The sequence below is a fragment of the Eptesicus fuscus genome, chromosome 1 (assembly GCF_027574615.1).
Source record: "Eptesicus fuscus isolate TK198812 chromosome 1, DD_ASM_mEF_20220401, whole genome shotgun sequence".
Classification (NCBI taxonomy): domain Eukaryota; kingdom Metazoa; phylum Chordata; class Mammalia; order Chiroptera; family Vespertilionidae; genus Eptesicus; species Eptesicus fuscus.
This window is the reverse complement of record NC_072473.1, coordinates 7257517-7279450: the sequence shown is the minus strand read 5'-3', so window position 1 is coordinate 7279450 and position 21934 is coordinate 7257517. Positions and strand designations below refer to the sequence as shown.

Sequence of the window (21934 nt, the reverse complement as noted above, 5' to 3'; positions counted from 1 at the left end):
CAAGCCCAGAGTCAGTGTGGGAGGGGCTTAGACAAGAGTGCGGATATTGGAAAGTGGTTCATTGATGGCCACCAATGTAAATCTCCCACAAAGGCCACACGTGGAACTCCGTTAGCCGATTATTCTACAAGGGCTGAACCTTGGTCCATGTGTTCTTGCTTTCATATACAGAGCCCAGGGCCTACATGGCTTTTGACTGATTACCATTTTGCATTTTGGTTCTGTTTCTCATACATGGAAGTGTTTATGTTCTTTTTAAAATAATTGCTATAACATTTTAATCTTCTCACTTATATCTCTTATTTTTCCATTTAAAGCAGAACGGTGAGTGAGGAATCTCAAAATATTAATTGAAAACGTCATCTTGGCCAGAAGTCTGGCTCAACATCAAGTCCATTTTCCTTACTAAGATCCTCTACCAGTTTGTTCCAATCTTTACTGGATATGCCACATTTCTCCTGTCTGAACCCTTCCCTCACCCGTCCCCTGTATAATTAATTATACAGCACTGTCCACTGAACAGTCAGCACCTGTCTCTGTACCTTGATCATGTTGTTCTTGGAATAGTCTTGCTCCCAAAAGATGCATAAGCATCTTTACTTCTACTAGCTAAATGCTGGTAGCTAGAAACTCTCTTTCTCTCTGAACTCCCAGTGATTCTTTTTGTGTTTCTCCACTGGCACGTATCACTTACTACCTTTCATCATACTTACATATGCCTTAACTTTGTCTTGGTTCCTTGGTGGTAAAGATCATGCCAGGTTTTTCTTGCCTTGTGACTTAGACATAGATAGCAGGCTCTCACTACAACTGTGTCGCCTTCCCATTTCAACATTATCCAATGGAACTAATTTACATATGTATTTACAAAGAGCTGAATTTCAAGGGAAGGTGATCTTATTTATTTTACACTTTCTCCATTTATAGGTCATTTTATATTACAACTGCTACTGATTACCTTTTTATTTTATGAAGTATAATCAGAATACACGACATGTAAGTATTTTAGTCTACTTTTAGTGGTTTCTAAGAAAATTCTCTAAAGGCATACCTTGATACCATACATTCAGGAAGAACACTGTACTGTAATTAGAATTATTCCCAGATTTATAACTTAATTTTGCTGCTACAACCGTCTTTTCGCTTTAGAAAACAGAGACCTTTGCTTAAGGTTTAACTGATTATAAATGGAGTCTTGTACCCACGTGAGATTGTGAACCATGTGCAGAATCATGATTTATTTGCCTTTTAATGCTCAGCACCTAGGTTAGAGATTGAAGCATGATGAATGTTCAATGTTTTCAGACTTTGTTGAACTCTATAGCCTTTGTTGGAACAGCCTGAAGTTTTCTCAACCCCCTCCCCACAGAGACTCAGCAACACTGCATCTTTATGAATATCTATTTATAAAGGTCATCTTATTCTACAGTATTTAAACACAAAGAACCTTTCAAGAAAAATGAATTTCTTTATACTACTGGTAAAAGTTATATAGAAAGATAAAAAAAGGTTTTAAAACATATGGACTATGTTTAATAATCCTTGTATTCCCCACAAAATCTTTTACAGAGTAAGCACTCAGTAGATGTCTGATGATAAAGATAAATATTTGTTCTGATTTTAAAAAACATCACAACTCTTTTGAAGAAGTATTGGCATTAAGATCTTAGCAGATTCATGGTACAATTTCTAAACTGTATTGTGATCAGAACTCTGGCCGTAGCAAACCAGGGATTCAGTAAATGAGGCTTAACCCTCATTTATACTTTTCAGGATGTCTGCCCACACCCTTTGTCTTCACCTATTGCAAAAAATGAAAAGGAGACCAAAGCAATGTTGTATACCATCTGGTAGTATTAGTGTTATTTGTGAAGCCAACTTCAAGTTATTAAGCTTGAATAAGTATCCTTGAGTCTTCATCACCTTTATGCTCTGATGCTTCAATAACACAGAGCTGAGAATCCACTCCTACCTGTACCTTACTCATTAAGTTTAACTCATTAATACACTTCAAATCCTACAGCCAAAATGCTCTTTGAATTATATCACTGCACTGTCATTTTTATGAGATATACTCTACAAAATATTTTCAATACATTTTATTGGAGATATAATATGTCAGGGACTGTGCTGGCATTGGATAAAGAAATTCATTAGTACAACTAAAACTTAGTCCCTGTCTATTACCAGGAACAGACCCTGCCTCAGCTTACTATCTGGCTGGGAAGGCAGACATTTAACAAGCAAATACAAATTGTCCGTTTTGGGAAAGTCCATGTGAGTTTCCAAGAAGACACAAGTTTTCAAGAATCAGGTTGAGGAGGAAGAGGGACTGCAGCCAGACAAACAATTTGAATATCACCTGGTAAATGCTGTATCAGCAAGTGGCCAAAGTACTATCAAAATACAAAAGAGGGAGGATTTACTTCTCTCTGAAGGTTTGGGGAGAGCGTCAGAAAGGAGCTGACATTTTCAGGGATGAACAGGTTTTCTACTGGCTTGGAAGAGGTGTTAGTGATGGTTTCCAGGAAGGCATTCATTCTCAAAAGTATGCAGGGCAGGGCTGGGGAACTTCAAGTACGGACAGTGAAAGGTGGATCAGACCACTCCCACTGATTCATTAGCTTCTTGGCCAAGCAACACTATAGCCAGTTGAACCAGTTTGATTGGGAGTTGATATTTCAGCTCAGATTTTTTTTTTCTCCAGAGTATACAGTTGCAAGATAAAACACAAAATGTCCAGTTAAATTTGAATGTCAGATACACGACGTATAATTTTTTTTATAAAGTCCCCAATATCTGGGACATACTTATATAAAAATTATTTATCTGAAATTCGAAGTTTTTAAAAATCTGATTTGACTTATTTGTATATTTTCATTTGCTACATCAGGAAAACCCTACCAGAGTGGTAAGAACCAGAATGGTTCTGCTGTGGCAGATAAGTCAGAAACCGAATGACACCATGACCCCACCTTTCTATAGCCTCCCCACCGGAATCTTTCCAATCCAAAGCCAGAGAGAACAGGCTTCAAGAAAAGAAACGCTGTAACCAGGCAACCAAGGTTCGAACCCACCTGACCACTCTACCTTGCTCAAGATCCAGCTTTAGAACTGCGGTGCATTCTGGGAATTAGTTTTCTCTAAGTTCTGGCTTGCCTTCAAAGGCCACCAGACTACAACTCCCAGCAGCGCGAACGGGTCGCTGCGAGGCACGCTGGGAATTCTGGCGCTGTACCATGCGGAGGGGCCCTGGAGGACTGCTTGTGTAACAAGACACCACGGCCGATTTTTATAGGTGCGCGACATTAGGTATTCATCCGAAAGGTTAAACCAGCGATTACTGCTTTCAATGCGGAGACAGCAATTCTTCCGTAACTTTGTGGAGACATGCGCATGCGCGCTGAAGTTGCAGCCCAAGCGGAGGAGTGGGGTCTGAGCGCCGCTCCTGCACGTGATTCCGGCGCCTCTTTGTCATTGGCTGCTTCGGGGGCGCGGTGCTCGGGCGCGGACGCCCGGGATTGGTGTTTGGGAGCAGAGGGGTGGGACTCCAGCTGCTGCCGCGGGAGGTCCGGACACTGGCGGCCATAGGACTCGCCGGTAAGTGCGCGTCTGACCTGCTCCTGCCGGCACTCTCCGCCGCTTCCGGGTGGGACAGGACTGCCCCCGTGGGAGCTTGGCTGGCCGTGGAGGGGCGGGGCCGGCCCGGCTTGTGGCTCGGGAGTCCGGGGCGAGGGTCTCTGTATTCCAGTAGGGCTGAGGACTCGCCGGGGCAGACTTAGTGGAGCCGGGTCTTCCCTTCCTTGACACTGGCGCTCCCCAGTGTCCTCTCAGTGAATAAAGCCGGGGCAGTACCCGGGGGTGGGTGGAAGCCCCGTCCTCTTGACCCCAAGCCCCCGCTGGGTCTCCCTAAGGCTCCTTGGGCACCTCGGCTGCTAATGACTGGCCAGGGACCCCTCGGCCAGGGTAGAGACTTGATGGCTATCTCGCCTTCGCCACTTAAGTGGCTAGATGGGGACCCTGGACCAATCGCTCAACTTACCGGGCTTTTCATTTCTGGAGGAAGAGGTGTGCGCTAGATCTCCTAGCCTCTCCTTAGCTTGAAAAGCTAAGATTTTGTGAATGTACCGGTTGTTGAGTTTTTACACCATAAAGCTGTTAGGTGGAACCGGATGGAAGCAGGCAGACTCCCCACAGAACATCGGAGGTTGATGAAGAACTGATCTCTTTTGGTTCATCACTCACTGTTTTCGTTATCATTAATCTCTTTAAATGGACTGGAGCTTGAAATCCGGATTTAGGTGACAAACCACAAAATGTTGGTGAAGCCACTTAAAAGTACAAACTTGAAGCGTCTCAGTATTTGATAATATTGAATCATAATTAGTAAATTCCCGTCAACAAACACAGAGTATTTCTGAGACTATACAAAGTGTCCCCCCCAAAAATGTATTCATACTTTAAGAGCTGATAGCTCAATTTTGAAAATGAAATGCATTTTAATAAACAGTGCCTTTATAGTTATTCAAAGTGTGTGTATAGATTTTTGGGACGCCTTATATTTAAAATATAGATTCATTTGTTGGCGAGAATAGATAAGACTTTACACCTGCAGTTAATTTGCATTTTATGAGCGTTCTGGTGAAATTGGAAAGTTAGACGGTTAAGATGGCTTCCCATTGTATAGTTGAGTTTCTGAGAGCATGGAAATCTCATTTGTGAAGCTGAGGGAGAGTTTCAATAGGTTTCCAATACTCTGGCTTTAAAAGTCTAAAAATCTGTAATAGTACTGAGTATTTGAGTGGGTATTTTGCACTGATATGAATCTAGGATTCCCCTGAGATAAACATGGTCCCAGATTCAGCCAATCTCTCGTCTTTTTAAAAATATATTTTTATTGATTTCAGAGAGGAGGGCGAGGAAGAGAGAGAGAGAAACATCCATGATGAGAGAGAATCATGGATCAGCTGCCTCCTGCACGCCCCACACTGGGGATCAAGCCTGCAACCCGGGCCTGTGCCCTGACCGGGAATCGAGCCCTGACCGGGAATCGAACCGTGACCTCCTGGTTCATAGGTTGTTGCTCAACCACTGAGCCACGCCGGCTGGGCTCTAGTTCAGTCTTTATCTTCAGACTCCAAACTGAAGGGAGGGACACTCGTGGCAGAAAGGCCCATGTAACTGAAAGAAAGTTGAACATGAAGGGAGTAGTTTGATGATCACCATCCCTGAGTACAGAAGAAAAGCGGATGTCTGCAGCATGTGCTACCCGTGGCACTTGAGAAAAACTGCTCTCAAAAAGACAGCTCCGGCTCCAGGTATATTTTAGTGTGAACCACGCAAAGGTCAAACCAGCAGAACTTGATGAGATTCATTGAATCAGTGGCTAAGTTCTCGAGTGGGGTTGGCACCTTATTTCTGTAAAGAACCCTAATATGTAATTATTGGAATGAACTGGTTTGTTACTTTGTTACAAAGTCTATTACTTGCCTCTGAAAGTTATGTACAACCAATCTACAGCCACAGATTGTTATATGGGATGGTGTAATCAATGCTTTTTTTGAAATTATGTGTAGCAGTCTTTTTAAAGCAAAATTAAGGTAGAAAGGCATTGCGGGGTGGAGTTTAGTTGTATGGCACATAGCAAATGCTAAGCTGGTAAATCCTAAATGTGTCGATTCATGATGTGCTTTGTTTTATTTCTAGGGGAAAAGCTAGCAAATTTACGTGAATATTAAAGCCATATTTATATCTGGATTTGGGACGTAGAATGTAGTTCTCTGAGCTGAGATCCTGTTTTCCTCTCTTTTTCAGGTACTAAATTACATATCTTAACTGGGTTGCTGTACAGGACTAATGCCTAAACTGTCTCAGCATGGCCTATCGAGGAGGAGGTGGGCACGGCCATGGTCCCTCCGCTGCGCTCTACCCTGTTATCCCTGGAAATCTTTTCACATGTAGAACTCGTACTCATAATATATGCATGGTGTCGGACTTTTTCTACCCGAATATGGGAGGCGTGGAAAGCCACATTTACCAGCTCTCTCAGTGCCTGATTGAAAGAGGACACAAAGTCATAATTGTCACCCACGCTTACGGAAATCGAAAAGGCATCCGTTACCTCACTAAAGGCCTCAAAGTCTATTACTTGCCTCTGAAAGTCATGTACAACCAGTCTACAGCCACGACCCTCTTTCACAGTCTGCCTTTGCTCAGGTACATATTTGTTCGAGAGAGAGTCACCATAGTCCACTCACATAGTTCCTTTTCTGCCATGGCCCATGACGCCCTCTTCCACGCCAAGACCATGGGGCTCCGTACCGTCTTCACGGACCATTCCCTGTTTGGATTTGCTGATGTCAGCTCGGTGCTCACAAACAAGCTGCTAACTGTATCTCTTTGTGACACAAACCACATAATCTGTGTCTCTTACACTAGTAAGGAAAACACTGTGCTCAGAGCAGCACTGAATCCTGAAATAGTGTCCGTCATTCCCAATGCCGTAGATCCTACTGACTTCACTCCAGACCCATTTAGAAGGCATGATAGCATGACTATTGTTATTGTCAGCAGACTTGTTTACAGAAAAGGTAATGAAATGAAACAATAGCTGCAGTCGCACTGCACAGCCTTTTTTTTTTTCTTCTAGAAAGCTGTTGAATACTTGTTTATGATGGTTGTTGGGCTTTTGATTTTGTTTTCGGGTTTGATGACTACTGCATTAAATATAGCAAAGAAAGGTTGAATATTGTTTTATATAGTCAGAACATTTTGGAACAGTGGTGAATGCTGCCTTCCTCCCCCCCCCCGCCCCTCCACCTTTGGTATTTTAATAGTTACTTAAAAATAAAACCAACCTGATGCTGTTTAACAGATCAGGATCAGGTCTTTAATAATTTTATTTTTTTAAATATGTTTTTATTGATCTCAGCGAGAGGAAGGGAGAGGGATAGAGAGGTGGAAACATCAATGATGAGAGAGAATCATCGAACGGCTGCCTCCTGCACGCACCCTACTAGGGATCGAGTCCACAGCTCCAGCATGTACCCTGACCAGGAATCGAACCATGACCTCTTGGTTCCATAGGTCGACACTCAACCACTGAGCCACACTGGCTGTACCTGGATCAGGTTTTTTTTAAAGTTAAAACAGCCCTGGGCATGCAGTAAGAAGTACAGGGCCGGGGCCACCTCCAATTTCTAATTGCAAAAGTAATGTCTTTTCTTCGCAGATATTTTGAAAACGAAGAAAAGCACAAAAGTGAAAACTAAAATCAACCGTTACTGTACTATTCAGGAATGACTATAGTGAATATTTTAATTTATAGCTTTCCTGTCTTTTTTATGTATATATTCAAAATCATTGAGCTTGTTCTGCCATGACTGTTTTGTATTTCATTTAATCATAGATAAGACGTTAGTGACATATTGTCAGGTAAGTGATGAAGGAAAGGACTAGAGCTGTCCCACTGTGTGACTGAGGACAAGCTACAAAACATCTCTGAGTCTCAGTGTTTTCATTTGTGTAATTTGGGTAACAGAGGGAATCATGGGAGAAGTCATTGATGGTTCCTATGAAGCGCTTAGCCCAGTTTGTATTTGATGAGTGTTCGCTGTTATCAAGAAGGACTTTTTTAGTGCCTCTGCAGCACTTCATGTCCCTGCAATAGAATTTGTAGAGCCTCATTTACTGGCTGAAACAGTCTGGTTAATCCAAACATAAATGGTTTTCTGGATGCTCTTTGAAAACCTATCCAGTAATCAGAATTAAAGTAGGGAATCATTAACAAGATACTATATAACCTCCCCTTAAATATGTGAGTTCAACTCCAAATATTATTAATGTGCACTGAAATACCAATAGTTTGTTGTAGGCCTTCAGGCTTAAGAGTGCAGGTGCACTGATTTTAGCTGCATCGTTTTTCCTGCACAGTTATGCTCAAAAAGCACCATTTACAATTGCCAGTTTGGCTTCTTTTAAATGGGGTGAGAACCTAAAGCCATACGAAGTAACGTGCTTCCAGATGTTCATCTGTTTTTGGTTTTACATAGTGGTTTAGGATACCCCCTAAGATGACACGAGCTTTTTCCTGTGACTTGATTCTTCAAACTGTTCAGCTTAGTTTCATAGAAACTCATTTTGTCAGTTTCAGTGCTTTTAATTAAATTGCCAAACATAGTAACAGGTGCAACTGGTATCAAACAGATCTGGGGCCAACACCGCTGATTCTTGGTAAGTGTTAAGGTTAGTGGTGGGATCAGAAGTGGACAGATGTACTAGGGCCGTTGTCACAGAGAACCGTGGTTGGTCGGGCTCTTAAGCAGAGGTTGGTGAGAAAACTTACTGAACTGCTTTTTCTGGGTTAAAAGCAATGAGATGTCATCCTCTAACCAAGAAGATATAGTTGACCAGCATTCTGGATTCTGATATTGCTGATGTGTTTGTTGTAACTTAGAAAATGTGTTTACAATGTTTGCTAATCAAATAGTATATCTTTGTGGGATAGCTAGCTAAGGAAGTATGATGCATGCATGGTTGAGGATCAGAGCTAAATTAACTATACAATGATTAAACCTGTTGCATGTACTTCACTAGTTATGGTATTTTAACCAGCTGAGATCAGTACCAACAGGGTGAGGTTATAGCCTTTCCTGTTCTCAATTCAAAAACTTAAACACTTATTGAACCCTTTCCATATGCTAGACATCATGCAAAGATTAACATTCTGTAGCCCAGAAGTGAGCAGTTCTATTAATGGTCCATTAATGATTAACACATTAGTTTCCTTAGGTGTTCAGATATGAAAAGTCCACTGGAATGTATTAAGTAAGGAACAGGAGAAATCAAAATTCTTCTCACCCAGCTTTCCTGGCTGGCTTCTTCCCTCTTTTCTTTCTGCTCAGTGAGGGTTCACAGTGCTGCTGCGAATGTGCAGGCACAACCCACTTCCGCTGACAGTGGTAATGACAGCTTATGTTTATGTTCTGCAGTTGATAGAGCCTGTGCATGGTGCACTGCTTCACTTGACCCTCCCAGCAGCTGTAGGGTATCTGTTATGTGCATGTAACAGACAGTCTCAGAGAGGGTAAGTAATTCGCTCAGGTTACACAGTAAGTAACAGATAACAAACATGAGTTCAGCTCATCCTGGGTTAAGGTCCCTTTCCTCCACCCTGGCCCAGCCACCATTATCTTAAGTATAGTTTCAGAAGATTCTTTAAAATACTGTTAGATTGATATTTAAGACAGTTCGAATCAGGAAGTTTCCTTGTCCATTTTGGGTAACCGGAGATTGAAAGTCCTTTTGTATGTTCCACTGTGTTAAGCTCTTCTTAGAGGCACCAGAACATTTTTTATTGTGGGGAAAAAACCTTTTATTCTTAGAATAATATTATAGATAATTGACAATATTAATCAGTTCCATTTCTTATAAGGCAGTTGTCAGGAATAAATGACATAGTATATTTAAAGTATATTGCCTGACATAGCACTCAGTAAATGTTAGCTATTATCAGTAATTATTATTATTACTCTATATGTGTTTGTTTTTACTTAAAGAATGGGTTTTTAACATTTGTATTAGAAGGGAGAGTGGGGAAAGAAAGAAATAACATGAAAGAATTATAGGAGGCTAAATGTTAAAAGTCATTAAGCCACTTTCTTGTTCATCTAGAAATCCAATTGATAAATTTGGTAATAGACTTGAAGCAAAGATAGCTCAGATTTTAATGAGAAGCCTTCATAATTCAGAAAAACCACATGTTAATTTATGTTTGCTAGTGCAATCATTTTGAAAATACTAGCAAGAGTGTACTTAAATCCTATTTTGAATTACTTCATAAAAATGACCTATTTATAGGGTGTCTCAAAAAGTATATACACACACTTTGAATAATTATAAGGGCAGTGTTTATTAAAATACATTTTCAAAATTGAGCGATGTATCTGTTAAAGTGCGTATACATTTTTTTGGGGGGATACCCTGTATATCTCCCACCATCTTTTTTATAATTGACCTGCTTATATTTGGGGAGATTGATAGTGCAATTCTGATAGTGTGTATGTATGTGTATATATGCATTTCTTTAATAAGCCACCTGGGTGGTTTTGCATTTTTACTTTGTGTACAATTCATAATTGTTAATGAGTTAACTTCTCAAATAGTGTCAACATTGCTATCACTTTGGATAGCCACTTTCAGACTAGTAGGGCATGATTTATTTTATTGCTTCACATAACTGAGGTTGTATTTAAATATTATAAGAAAAACTAGAGGCCCGATGCATAAAGATTCGTGCAAGAATGGGCCTTCCTTCCCCTGGCTGCCGGCACCACCTTTGCTCCGTCCTGGAGCCGCCTTTCCGCCTTTGCTCGGGCTCCGAGCTGCCTTTCCACCTTCCCACGCTGCCCAGAGGCCTGAGCAGCTAGGGCAGTGCGGGACGCCTGTGTATGCAAATTAACCCAACATCTTTGTTGGGTTAATTTGCATACCCACTCCTGATTGGCTGGTGAGCGTTGTGAAGGTACGGTCAATTTGCATCTTTCTCTTTTATTAGTGTAGATGTTTCATTAGGAAAAAAAAGAACAAAGATGCATACTTCTGTTCTCTGGAATGTAATGGCCTGGCTGATGGCTCCTGCCACCTTCACTTACCCTCCTTTGGGGAAGTGGGCTATAGCGGGATTGGATGGACTATTCTTTTAAATTTTGCTAATACCATAGTGTTCACTGCAGAATCCTCTGTATAAATTGCGTTCTGCACAAAGTGAAGACAGCAGTTATACTTTGTTGCTTATCACCTTTCCTGTGTCAGGAAGTGGAATCATAGGTAGTAGAACTTCATAGAGGAAAGAGATCTTGGACTTTACATACACAGGCCTCTTAATATTCTGTATCACGAAACTTTCCCATCATCAAGGACCTTGCTTGTTAAAAGGCTGGCACGAGGTCTAGATCTCCATTCAGCTGTCCTGCTCTGCAAAAAACTTGAACTCAAACGTTAGCTACCTCAAATACCTTTTCTATGAATGAGCAATGTATAAACGCAAGTGAACATTATATTGAAATGAAAACAGCATAGTACACGTATTGATGTATGGAAGGTAACAATGGATGCCAGTGTGTGTATCTTTAAGAATTGCAACTCTTGGGGGACTTCTGGCAGTTTGTGAATGATTCTACCCTCCCAGGAAAGGTTTAAGAGATTCATTTCTCTACATAAGGAGGGCATAGCTAATACTTTTCAAAGTGGGTGGATTCGCAGTAGTTCTGATGATTTTTAAAAAAAGTTTAAATATTAACATCTCCAACATTTAACTTTATTTTCTATTTCCAGGCACCGATTTGCTTAGTGGTATAATCCCTGAACTCTGTCAGAAATACCAAGATTTAAATTTCATAATTGGAGGAGAGGGACCAAAGAGAATAATTTTGGAAGAAGTACGGGAAAGATACCAGCTACATGACAGGTATTGATGGCTTCCATATTGTCTTGGGTGAGAAAATATCAGTGACCTAAATTGGGTTTTGGCTACATGCCTGCATTAAGTGGGCTGCTTTTCCTACCTGTATTTGATGTAAAATGTAGTACAAGGCCTATTTTTTAAAAAATACATACATAAAATGGGAAACCCTAATTAAAGAATTCACATTTTGTTGTTGTTGTTGTTAGCCCAGTATTACTTGACTGTACGGGGCGGTGATTGGAAGGATTCTGGAAGGCACAAAGAGATGTTCAAGCTGTGTTTAAGAGATAAATATTTAAAAAAAATAAATACATAGCATGGCCCAAATCATGTCAGTTCCTCTGTACATACAGATGTGAACATTTCTCTTCCTCAGTAACTTGGATACCAGCGAGGGGTGTGCCTGTGAAAAATCAGCTTAAAGGGGATGTTCTCCTGTTTAGAAATGACACTAACATTTACTCATTAAAGTGTATTAATATTTCCATTAAATGCAAACTCACTTTGGAAACGATGAAATTTGATGTGTGATGAAAGTGAGAACTATGTTAGCTGTTTGCGTTTTAACCAACCTACTTAATAAGACTGTTTGTTTTAGATCAGAGTTTGGCAATATTAATTTTTTGTGGTGGAAATCATTAGGACCAGTAAAAGTCTGAGTATAATATGAATAGCACTCTTGGCTTATAAATTACATTCCTTTCGTCCATAGCATAATTTTCACTGTCCTCTTTCTTCTCTCATTTCAAAAATCAGAGTGCGTCTCTTGGGAGCCTTAGAACACAAGGATGTTAGAAATGTCTTAGTTCAAGGACATATTTTTCTTAATACTTCCCTTACTGAAGCATTCTGCATGGCCATTGTGGAAGCAGCCAGTTGTGGTTTACAGGTAAAAAGCTTTGAGGGCTTACATTATTGGGATTTCTGTGCATGTATGTTGAAAACTAATCAGACACATTCTGTAGTAACTTTTTAAGTTGGTTTTGCTTATTTTCCTGAGATGTGAATTGTGCTGGACAATGTGTGTGTTTTTTTTTTCTTTTCTATTTTTCCTTTTAAGGTTGTAAGTACCAGGGTTGGTGGAATTCCTGAAGTACTTCCAGAAAATCTTATTATTTTATGCGAGCCTTCTGTAAAATCCTTGTGTGAGGGATTGGAAAAAGCTATTTCCCAACTGAAGTCCGGAGTATTGCCAGATCCAGAAAAAATCCATAACATAGTAAAGACTTTCTACACCTGGAGGAATGTTGCGGAGAGAACAGAAAAAGTATGTCACTTGCCCAGAAAAGGGTATTTGATGATTGTGTCTGAATTCCTGAGGTTTCATGTACACGTTGGCTTTTTCTCGTATAGGTTTACCATTTTTGTTCTATTGCTTACGTTCATGAAGTCTCTCCCAAATGAAAAGAAGTGAACTGTGTACTTTTGGTATATTTACATTTCTCGTCAAATCATTGCATTTGACATCTGAAAGTAGTAGTAATGCCATCTATACTTAATTTTCTGGAAGTCACAGCTGTTAGAGGCAGAAGTAATATTAAAATCTACTATAAGATGTTTTCTTGAGGCTGTTTAGAATACTAAAGTATTCTAAATATATGGTTTTACTTAGTCTGGTTGCAGCAACTCTGTAACTTGCAAATATTTAATTCAGGCTTTTCCTAAAACACTTGTGTTGCTTGTGCTAACTACTGTGATTTTCTACAGGAAAAGGATTTTTTCAGCTTTGGGCTCATTGAGAACATAATAAGTTAGAATTCAAAATGCACATGACAAATGTCAGGAGTATGATCACACAGAAAAAGCAGTAATAGAGAATTTCCAGAAGGATAGGTGCATGATATAGATTAATACCCTCAGGTGGGAGAGTGTGATTGTGGGAAATGCTTCCTGGTTTCAAGTTAGGGACTTCACTCATTCCACTTGGTTTTGTCCTTTGTTTACTCTCATTACTTTGTCTGCTTCATGCCTCTTATTACCACGTAATACACTGGAGGAAACACTCTGCTTCTTAGAATATAGAAATTGTGAACCAGGAGCTCAGTCAGTTGGGAGCATGGAGGAGATAGTAGTTTAGATGGGTGCTTTATGCTCTCACTGTACTCAGTGGAGCAGCTAGTTTCTAGCCAGAATAGAGAGCAAGATGGAGCAGCCGAGGGGGCAGAATAGCTCTTTACTGTAAGCCTCTCTTATCTGGTTTAATTTATAAATTCCCGTGCATAAGATGAACTCATATTTGAATATAAGTGCAGGAAAACTCTTTTATCTCTAAAAATTATCATATACATTTTTCCATTGAAATGTGAGATATTTGAGTAAACAGTTTTTAAAAATATATATATATTTTTATTGATTGAGGAGAGGAGAGGGAGATAGAAACAGCAATGATGAGAGAGAATCATCAATTGGCTGCCTCCTGCACACCCTCTACTGGGGATCGAGCCGGAAACCTGAGCATGTGCCCCGACCTGGAATCAAATCTTGACCTCCTGGTTCATGGGTCGACACTCAACCACTGAGCCATGCCAGCCGAGCTGAGTTAACAGTTTTGACTGAAATGTCTCTGAGACACTCTCACCTTGTAGGAGTTTTACAATATCTCGACCCATCTGAAATAACAGCCTTTTTCTTTTGGAGGTTGGAGTGTAGCACTGATTACCTGCCAGGAATACATGTCAGAATCACCTAGAAAGCCTTTTCAGGAGCTGTTCATTCCAACCTTCTGCCACCCTGCCTCCCTCCACCCCAGCCACTCCCTTGATTCTAATATGACCCTTTAGGAGCGGAGGTGGAATTTGGGGATGGTTGGCAGGGATATTTGGTTAGACAGTTTTTTGTTTTTTTTTCAGTGAGACTCTACTTTGCTTGGTAACCATGGCTTTGTAAGTTGTGACTTCACTTTCTTGATCACATCATGTAAACCTCGGAAGTCTGAGCTACTGTAGATACTAAGTTCGGGGCAAAGATCTCTGGTGACAGTATGTTAGCATATATTAAAGGAGCTAATTAGTATTATTTTTAACCACATATTTTCTTTTAGTTTTGCTAAAAGTTAATAGTGAAACATCTGTATTTTCTCTGTTTTATACTCTACTAGAGGTCCGGTGCATGAAATTCGTGCAGGGGGGGGGCGGCGGCGGCGGGGGGCAGTGTCCCTCAGCCCAGCCTGCACCCTCTCCAATCTAGGATCCCTCTCACAGTCCAGGACTGCTGGCTACCAACCACTCACCTGCTTGCCTGCCTGATTGCCCCTAACTGCTTCTGCCTGCCAGCCTGATCACCTCCAACCACTCCCCTGCCAGCCTGATCGACGCCTAACTGGTCCTCTGCCGGCCCGATTGCCTCTAACTGCCCTCCCCTGCCAGCCTGGTCACCTCTAAATGCTCTCCCCTGCTGACCTGGTCACCCTAACTGTCCTCCCCTGCAGGCCTGGTCACCCCCAACTGCCCTCCCCTGCTGGCCCGGTCACCCCTAACTGCCCTCCCTTGCCAGCCTGGTTCCCCCAACTGCCCACCCTTGCAGGTCTGGTCCCCCCTAACTGCCCTCCCCTGCAAGCCTGGGTCTCCCCCAACTGTCCTCCCCTGCAGGCCTGATCGCCTACAACTGCCCTCCCCTGCTGGCCATCTTGTGGCAGCCTTCTTGTGTCCACATGGGGGCGGCCATCTTGTGTGTTGGAGTGATGGTCAATTTGCATATTACTTTCATTAGATAGGATGATGATTTATAGTATACATTCAGAAAACATTCCTTGTCTGTAATGCATTAACCTATTATTCTCTTCATAGTGGTAAATTACTTTGTAGCTTAAGATCATAAATTAATTGACCTAGAAATAAAGGTGAACACACAGGTCAGTTTTTAGTTGCTCTTTTAATTCTACCCATCCCACACAGGACATTTTGATCCCTTTCAACTCCTCCTTCTTAGTTTAACTGCTTTTTAGAAAATTGAACAATTTTGATTCACCATTCTCAGTATAATTCGCAACATAATTCTGATTCAAAAGTATTCTAAATATCCTTGGGGTAGAAGAGCTAGATGAAACATCCCGTATCTTTCAAAGGCCATTGGTCTACAGAACTTGTACTGCACATAATTTTCTTGAGTTCAAAAGGAGATTCTTTACAGATCTCATTGATACATGAGAAGGAGCACAACTAATGCTCAAATATAATTAAAATTAATGCTGGCTCATTTGATGTGTTCAAATAAGTATGTTTAAAGATCTTTGTGTGTTTTTTAAAAATATTTCCAAGTTTAGTGCCTAATGATTTAAAAAGCAAGCCACCTACTATCAATTCTCAGCAATAAACTTTGTTTTCTTTGCCAGTGTTTGACCTATACCAAGGGGAGGAGCGGGGGCGGAAATCTGGCCCACGGGCCGTATAAAGCCTGAGAAATCATTTGGTTTGGCTCTGCCAAGGCAACTGCAGGTGGGACTCGAAATTCAGTAAATCTAGGAGCTTTTTTCATAGCAACGTAAATTTATATTAAGTGAGTTATTAAGCAAATGATGTTAAAAATATCCAAATGCCTCTTGACAGAAAAAAAGGTTCCCCACCCCTGACCTATACCATCTACTAAGATTTCCCCCATCTCTTTTCCCCTTCTTTTATTTGGAATCCATGAAATGTTTCTGTATATTCTCACCATCTGTGCTCAGCAGCAGGCCTCATGTAGCTGTTGAAAGAGGAGCCACTCTGTACCCAGAAAGAAGCACACTAGATTGTCACTCTCTGATTGTGATTGGTGTCTACCAGATAGTGGAAAGAGCTTCTCAGCCAAGCCAAGGATTAGAAGGCCAGCCTTGCTTCAGGGAGTCACTGCTGAATTAAATATGGCCTCCACAGAGGTGACCTGAAGAGCAGTTCCAACCTCTCGGGACTTCAGAATTCTCATAGTTGGGTTAAAATTGATGGTGATCCCCTGGGAGACAGGAGCTGTGGCATGTCTGTCTTTGTATCACATGGCATCTAGCCTGGTGTTTTGTCCAGAATAAGCACTCCATGAGTGTCGAATTAAAAGGCAATAAATTACTGTAATGAATATCATGAACCACATCAGTTGTATAACAACAGCAGCGAAATGTAAGCGACTTCTGTTTATTTCTATAAAAACATTCCTGGTCATTGTTTATTTTAGATCACAGTGCTCATTCTCGGCCTCTCTTCCACCAGGTGTACAATCGTGTGGCAGGAGAAACTGTGTTACCAATGGACAGACGACTGGACAGACTCATGTCTCACTGCGGTCCAGTAACAGGCTGCATTTTTGCTTTGTTGGCCATGTTCAACTTTCTCTTCCTCACTTTCCTGAGATGGATGACTCCAGATTCTCTCATTGATGTGGCAATCGATGCCACAGGGCCAAAGGGTGCCTGGACTAAACAATATCCTTATAGTAGAAAACGGGGCAGGAATAATGAAATGTCCAAAACCAGGTAGAAGAAAGCCTGGATTGGAAGATTTTAAATATTTGTAACAGTGCTATTAAGCCTATTGAAAAGAACCTTGCTTTTCCCCTTTTTTAAAGTTAATTTAGTAAGTTGTACTACCTCTATATCATTCAATGTTTTACTTTGAGGAAAGGTAACTTATGCAATTCCTGAGTGTAGAAACTCCTTGCACTTATTTAAAATTTAAGAGAGAACTTACTTAAGTCACTCAGGTATGATATTTTTCAGATTTCTGAAATCCTTCTAGCAGAAATGTTTTCACATATTTTGGGAGCTTTGGGTGCTGAAGGGCCAAATGTTTTCTGGGCATTTTTTTATTTTGGCCAATTTAAATGTCCTGCCATTAATTAAATATTCACCCGATGTTTACACGTTTCCTTTAGGGAAGTACAACAACACTATGAACTATTTTAAATCATGTCCATGCAACTTCATTAGATACGTAAGTCATGTTCTTAACCTTTTATTGGGAACACTCAGTAAGTGTTACATATTATCGGCAGGTTTCTTGAATAAGAAGGTCTGCCAGTTCCTAGCCTGCTTTAAGCACCTACTATGTGTAGAACATTGAACTAGACGCTTTTTGCCCTGAACGACCAGGGTGCTTTCCCTGTTTACCACTCGAATGGCTCACTTCATTGTAGTCACTTGACAGGAAATGGTAAACCATCCAACATGCCAAAAACGCTCATGCTTTTAATGCCACGAAACAGTTGCCGATACGCTCTGAGTACCATGATCCTGCTGTGTGCATTCTTCTAGGTAGAGCCTTCATTTTCAGTTGCGTTTATGAAAATGCTGTTTGCTTTTTAATTACTAGGGACCGATACCACTGTTGATGAGAGTGCAGAGACAAACCCTCCACATCCTTCAGTGCATAATTTAGTTCTCTGTAAATGCCTTCACGTTTTCCGAGCAGAATGTATGAGATGTGCCATCTCAAACTCAGCTGCTACCCTCTACCTTTGGGAGAAGTCACTTCCCTTCACTTGTGGCCTAGCTGATACCTGATAAGTATTGTCAGTGTGCAAAAAAGTCTTTACCCCAGAATGTTTTTTTCCTGGTGAATTGAGTCTGAAAATTTAAGGGATACAAGTCTCTTTGTGGATGGATGTGTTGTTAACTGTAATTGTTGCCCAGAGCCATGGGTTTTTAAAACCCCAAATTATCCACATGGTGTGTCTTACTGAACTCCTTCGAATAAGTTTTTGTGATAAAGGACTGAAATGGAAAGAAAGAGGCCCGTTTGGGTAAACTACATAGATTCTGGCAGTATTATGATTGTGTACAGGATTTTTTAAAAATGACAATATTTACACAACTTTTTAAAAAGTATCTTAACATGCCTATGAACTAGTTGCCACTGATATAAAGAAGTATATTCATGTTTCATACTAAAACACAAATGCAGGAGTGCAATTTTTAAATCTAGAAGTTAGGAGTTCTTTAATTAAGGAAAAATGGACTGACCCAAACCATTAAATCTTATTGGGTTTTTATGCACAGAAACTGACTTATATAAATATGGGATAAACAGTGCCAATCTTCACCATAAAGTGAGAAACTATAGCAAATTATAACTGTAACTATCATTTGATTTTATTCAGCAATTTTCAAAGGCATACTTTTTTTCTTTTCTTTTTGTTTCTTGGCATATTATTTTCAAAATCATTGTCATTTATTTCAGATGGACATAGGCATTGAAGTTCTTGAATGTAAAATATATAATTTGCAAATTAAAATTATTTTTCTTTTTTTTTTTAACAAATGGAAGTAAATTTGCTTATTCTACTAAATCATTTTCAGGCTTCCCAGATACTTTCATTGAAACTGTCAGTATTGCACTGGTCAATATGTGGAAACATATTGTTCTACCCTCTACTTACATTTATTTGAAAGTGAATTTGAAGCAATGAGGATTTTATGAAAAATGTATTTCTTATGATGTTACAAAAAGTAGCACATGTAAAACTGATTTACGAAAACATGCTACATGTCCTAGAAAAATAAAGACCAAAATAACATTTTCACAATTTTCTGAGTTTGTCTTTTTTATGACCAGAATTTTATTTACTAGTTTATCAGCGTTCCCCTCCCCTTTCCCTTCTATGCTTTCTGTTAAGAAAATGCTTTTTTGAACTTATTGGTGTGACATTGGTTAAGAAAATTATATAGGCTTCAGGTGTACAATTCTATAACATGTCATCTTTTCAGTGCAATTTGATGTGTTGCTGTGTCTCTTAGTAAAAAAGGAAATATCCTTTCGATGACGAATTACTCTGTCATCTCTTTTTCCTAGAATACATTCTCTCTTTTACTCATGGGTTAGCAAGCTCAATTGTGCCTTTGTTTCCTGATCCAAACAAATCCTTGTTTTGCACTGTGCTAGAGTTACCACATGAGACAAATGAATACATCTGTTAACTGTTGTGTATATGAACTACGTAATTATACTTTGCCTTGTATGCTATTTTAAGAGAAATTTGAATTGTGGTTTTATTTACAGAAATGTATCTTCTCCAACCCCTTTTGTTGGAGGCGCTGGAAAGCAGTCACCTACACTGGTACATTCTGATTTCTCTTATTTCAAAACTTATTTTTGGCCAAATCAGGATATGGATCTGTTTTTACTTTTGTGAAATATTTTTTCAAAAATATATTTTTATTGATTTCAGAGAGGAAAGGAGGGGGGGGGGAGTGAGAATGAGAGAGAGAGAGATAATGATAAGAGAGAATCCTTGATCAGCTGCCTCTTGAACGCCCCACACTGGGGATTGAGCTCGCAACCCGGGCATGTGCCCTGACCAGGAATCTAACCATGACTTCCTGGTTCATAGGTTGATGCTCAGCCACTGAGCCACACTGGCTGGGCTGGTGAAATATTTTTAAAGCCCTCTTTATCCTCTGCATTTCCAAAAGAATTGGATAGATGTGGTTGTATTATATCATCCTGTGGCTGGATTTTTAAAATAGGATCTTCTGAAAATTAAAGTTCGATGCAGAATGTGATTTGTAGTCATCAGTACTTTAGGGAGTTCATTTTTCTTGTTCATTTATGTTTGACTATGGCTCAGTGGTTAACTGGATGTGGGAGCTGAAAAGGGGTGGCGATTTTGTCCCTATGGGACATCCAGCAGTGAGTGTCTGGACACATTTCTGGTTGTTACAACTGGATGGGAGTGGGGCACTGGCAGCGAGTGTGTAGAGGTCAGGGATGCTGCTAGATATCAATGCTTTCGGATGGCGCCCAACAACAAAGAATGATCGGGCCCAAAATGTCAATAGTGCTGAGGCTGAGACACGCTGGTGCTGTAGATGATTTCATCTCCTGTAAAAGATCCTGGGAATTGACTCCTTAAGTAGTCTTTCACACCCATCTCAAATGTAAAAGTGGTCTCTCAGAAATAGTATAGATATCATTTGAAGCTTTAAAAAGTTGAGCTTCTCAGGACTAACTTTTCTGGTATGTAAAACAAACTACAGCCATGTTTTAAATGAAACTCAAGGCCAAAACAAGATTGAATGATGTTATAGAATACAATCTATATCACTGGACTGACATGAGTAAATACCTTCCATAGAGCATAGTTGAAGAAAGAGACATGAAAACAGCTAAGATACTTACGTTCATCCATGTATTTTCGTACACTGGCACTACCCGGTAATTAATATAAGCTTGGTAAAATCAACCCTATATGTTAATATCTGTTCTTGAGAATAGAAACAATGCAAGGTCTTTATGTAATTTTTAAATCTTTATTGTTGAAAGTTATACATATGTCCTCCTTTTTTCCCCCATTGATTCCGTCTAGCCTGCCCCCCACCCCTCCATCGCCCCAGGCCTTCACCACCCTATTGTCTGTGTCCATGGGTTATGCATAGATGCATATAAGTTCTTCGGTTGATCTCTTCCCACCCACCCACCCTCACCTTCCCTCTGAGATTCGACAGTCTGTTCCATGGTTCTATGTCTGGATCTATTTTGTTCTTTAGATTCCACATATGAGTTAAATCACATGATACTTGTCTTTCTCTGACTGGTTTATTTTGCTTAGCATAATACTCTTCAGGTCCCTCCATGCTGTATCAGAGGGTACGAATCCTTATTTTGACAATGAAGTGATGTACTCTGTATTTTAACTCAAGACTGTATTCTCATGCACCAGCCTTTTAACAAAGAATAGGGAAATAGTTCTTATATAGGTAGCCATTCTAATTTGAGTGCTAGGGGAAACTCCCATATTTTTGCATAAAGCATTTATTACATGAGATTTATTTTATCTGCTCTTATAATTTTATTTTGGCTTATCTTTTCTAATTGGTTGCAGAAATTGAGAAAATCTAATACAGCCAAGAATGAAAGAGGAGACCTAGATTCTCCTCACCTAACTTTCCTAGGTGGGGAAAATTAAAAAGAAATCAAGCTGATGCATGTTGAACCTTTAGGCTTACAACTGACCAACTAGGGAAGATTCATAGAATCTTTGGGTACTTTACCCAGAACCTAGGGATCTTCATTATCCATTTCATTATAATTCTACCATGATCAAGGATAGCTTGCATTTTCCAGAGAGAGGTACCACCTTTATGAACACTTGAAATGGGGAATTATCTTATTGGGGATCCTTGTCCTGGATGAAATGATTACAGTAAGTGGTCTAATGCTTCCAGTATGACACTTCCACTTGGAGAGCCATCCGAGGTGGGCCCGTTACAAATACTGCCTTAGAGTAAATGGTCTTTTGTAACTGGTCATAGTTTAGAATTGGACTTTATCTCCCATGAACCCCAGAATGAAGAAAAAATGAAGTGTTCCAGGAGCTAGTACTTCCCACCAAGAACATAGGATATATTTGTACTTCTTTGTATGAACTTAAAAACTTGCCTTGTTCCCCATGGGATCTGAGAAGTTTGTTTTCTTTCCAATCCTGCCTTCCAACATAATATAGCAAAGATTGGGATTTAGGAATAAAAATGGTTTGGGTGTGAATCCTGTTAGCACTGAGGAATGCACG

At 40.1% G+C, this 21934-nt stretch overlaps 1 protein-coding gene across 1 annotated transcript; it reads left to right on the top strand.

Annotated features, from left to right (window-relative positions):
• Positions 1-5170: 5170 nt before the first annotated feature.
• On the top strand, positions 5171-18946 carry PIGA (phosphatidylinositol glycan anchor biosynthesis class A). The gene is made up of 6 exons (XM_028130282.2): positions 5171-5318; positions 5815-6590; positions 11335-11467; positions 12221-12353; positions 12525-12731; positions 16642-18946. The coding sequence occupies exons 2-6, from the start codon at positions 5876-5878 to the stop codon at positions 16906-16908; spliced, it is 1455 nt and encodes a 484-aa protein (XP_027986083.2). The 5' UTR covers positions 5171-5318; positions 5815-5875; the 3' UTR covers positions 16909-18946.
• Positions 18947-21934: the final 2988 nt, after the last annotated feature.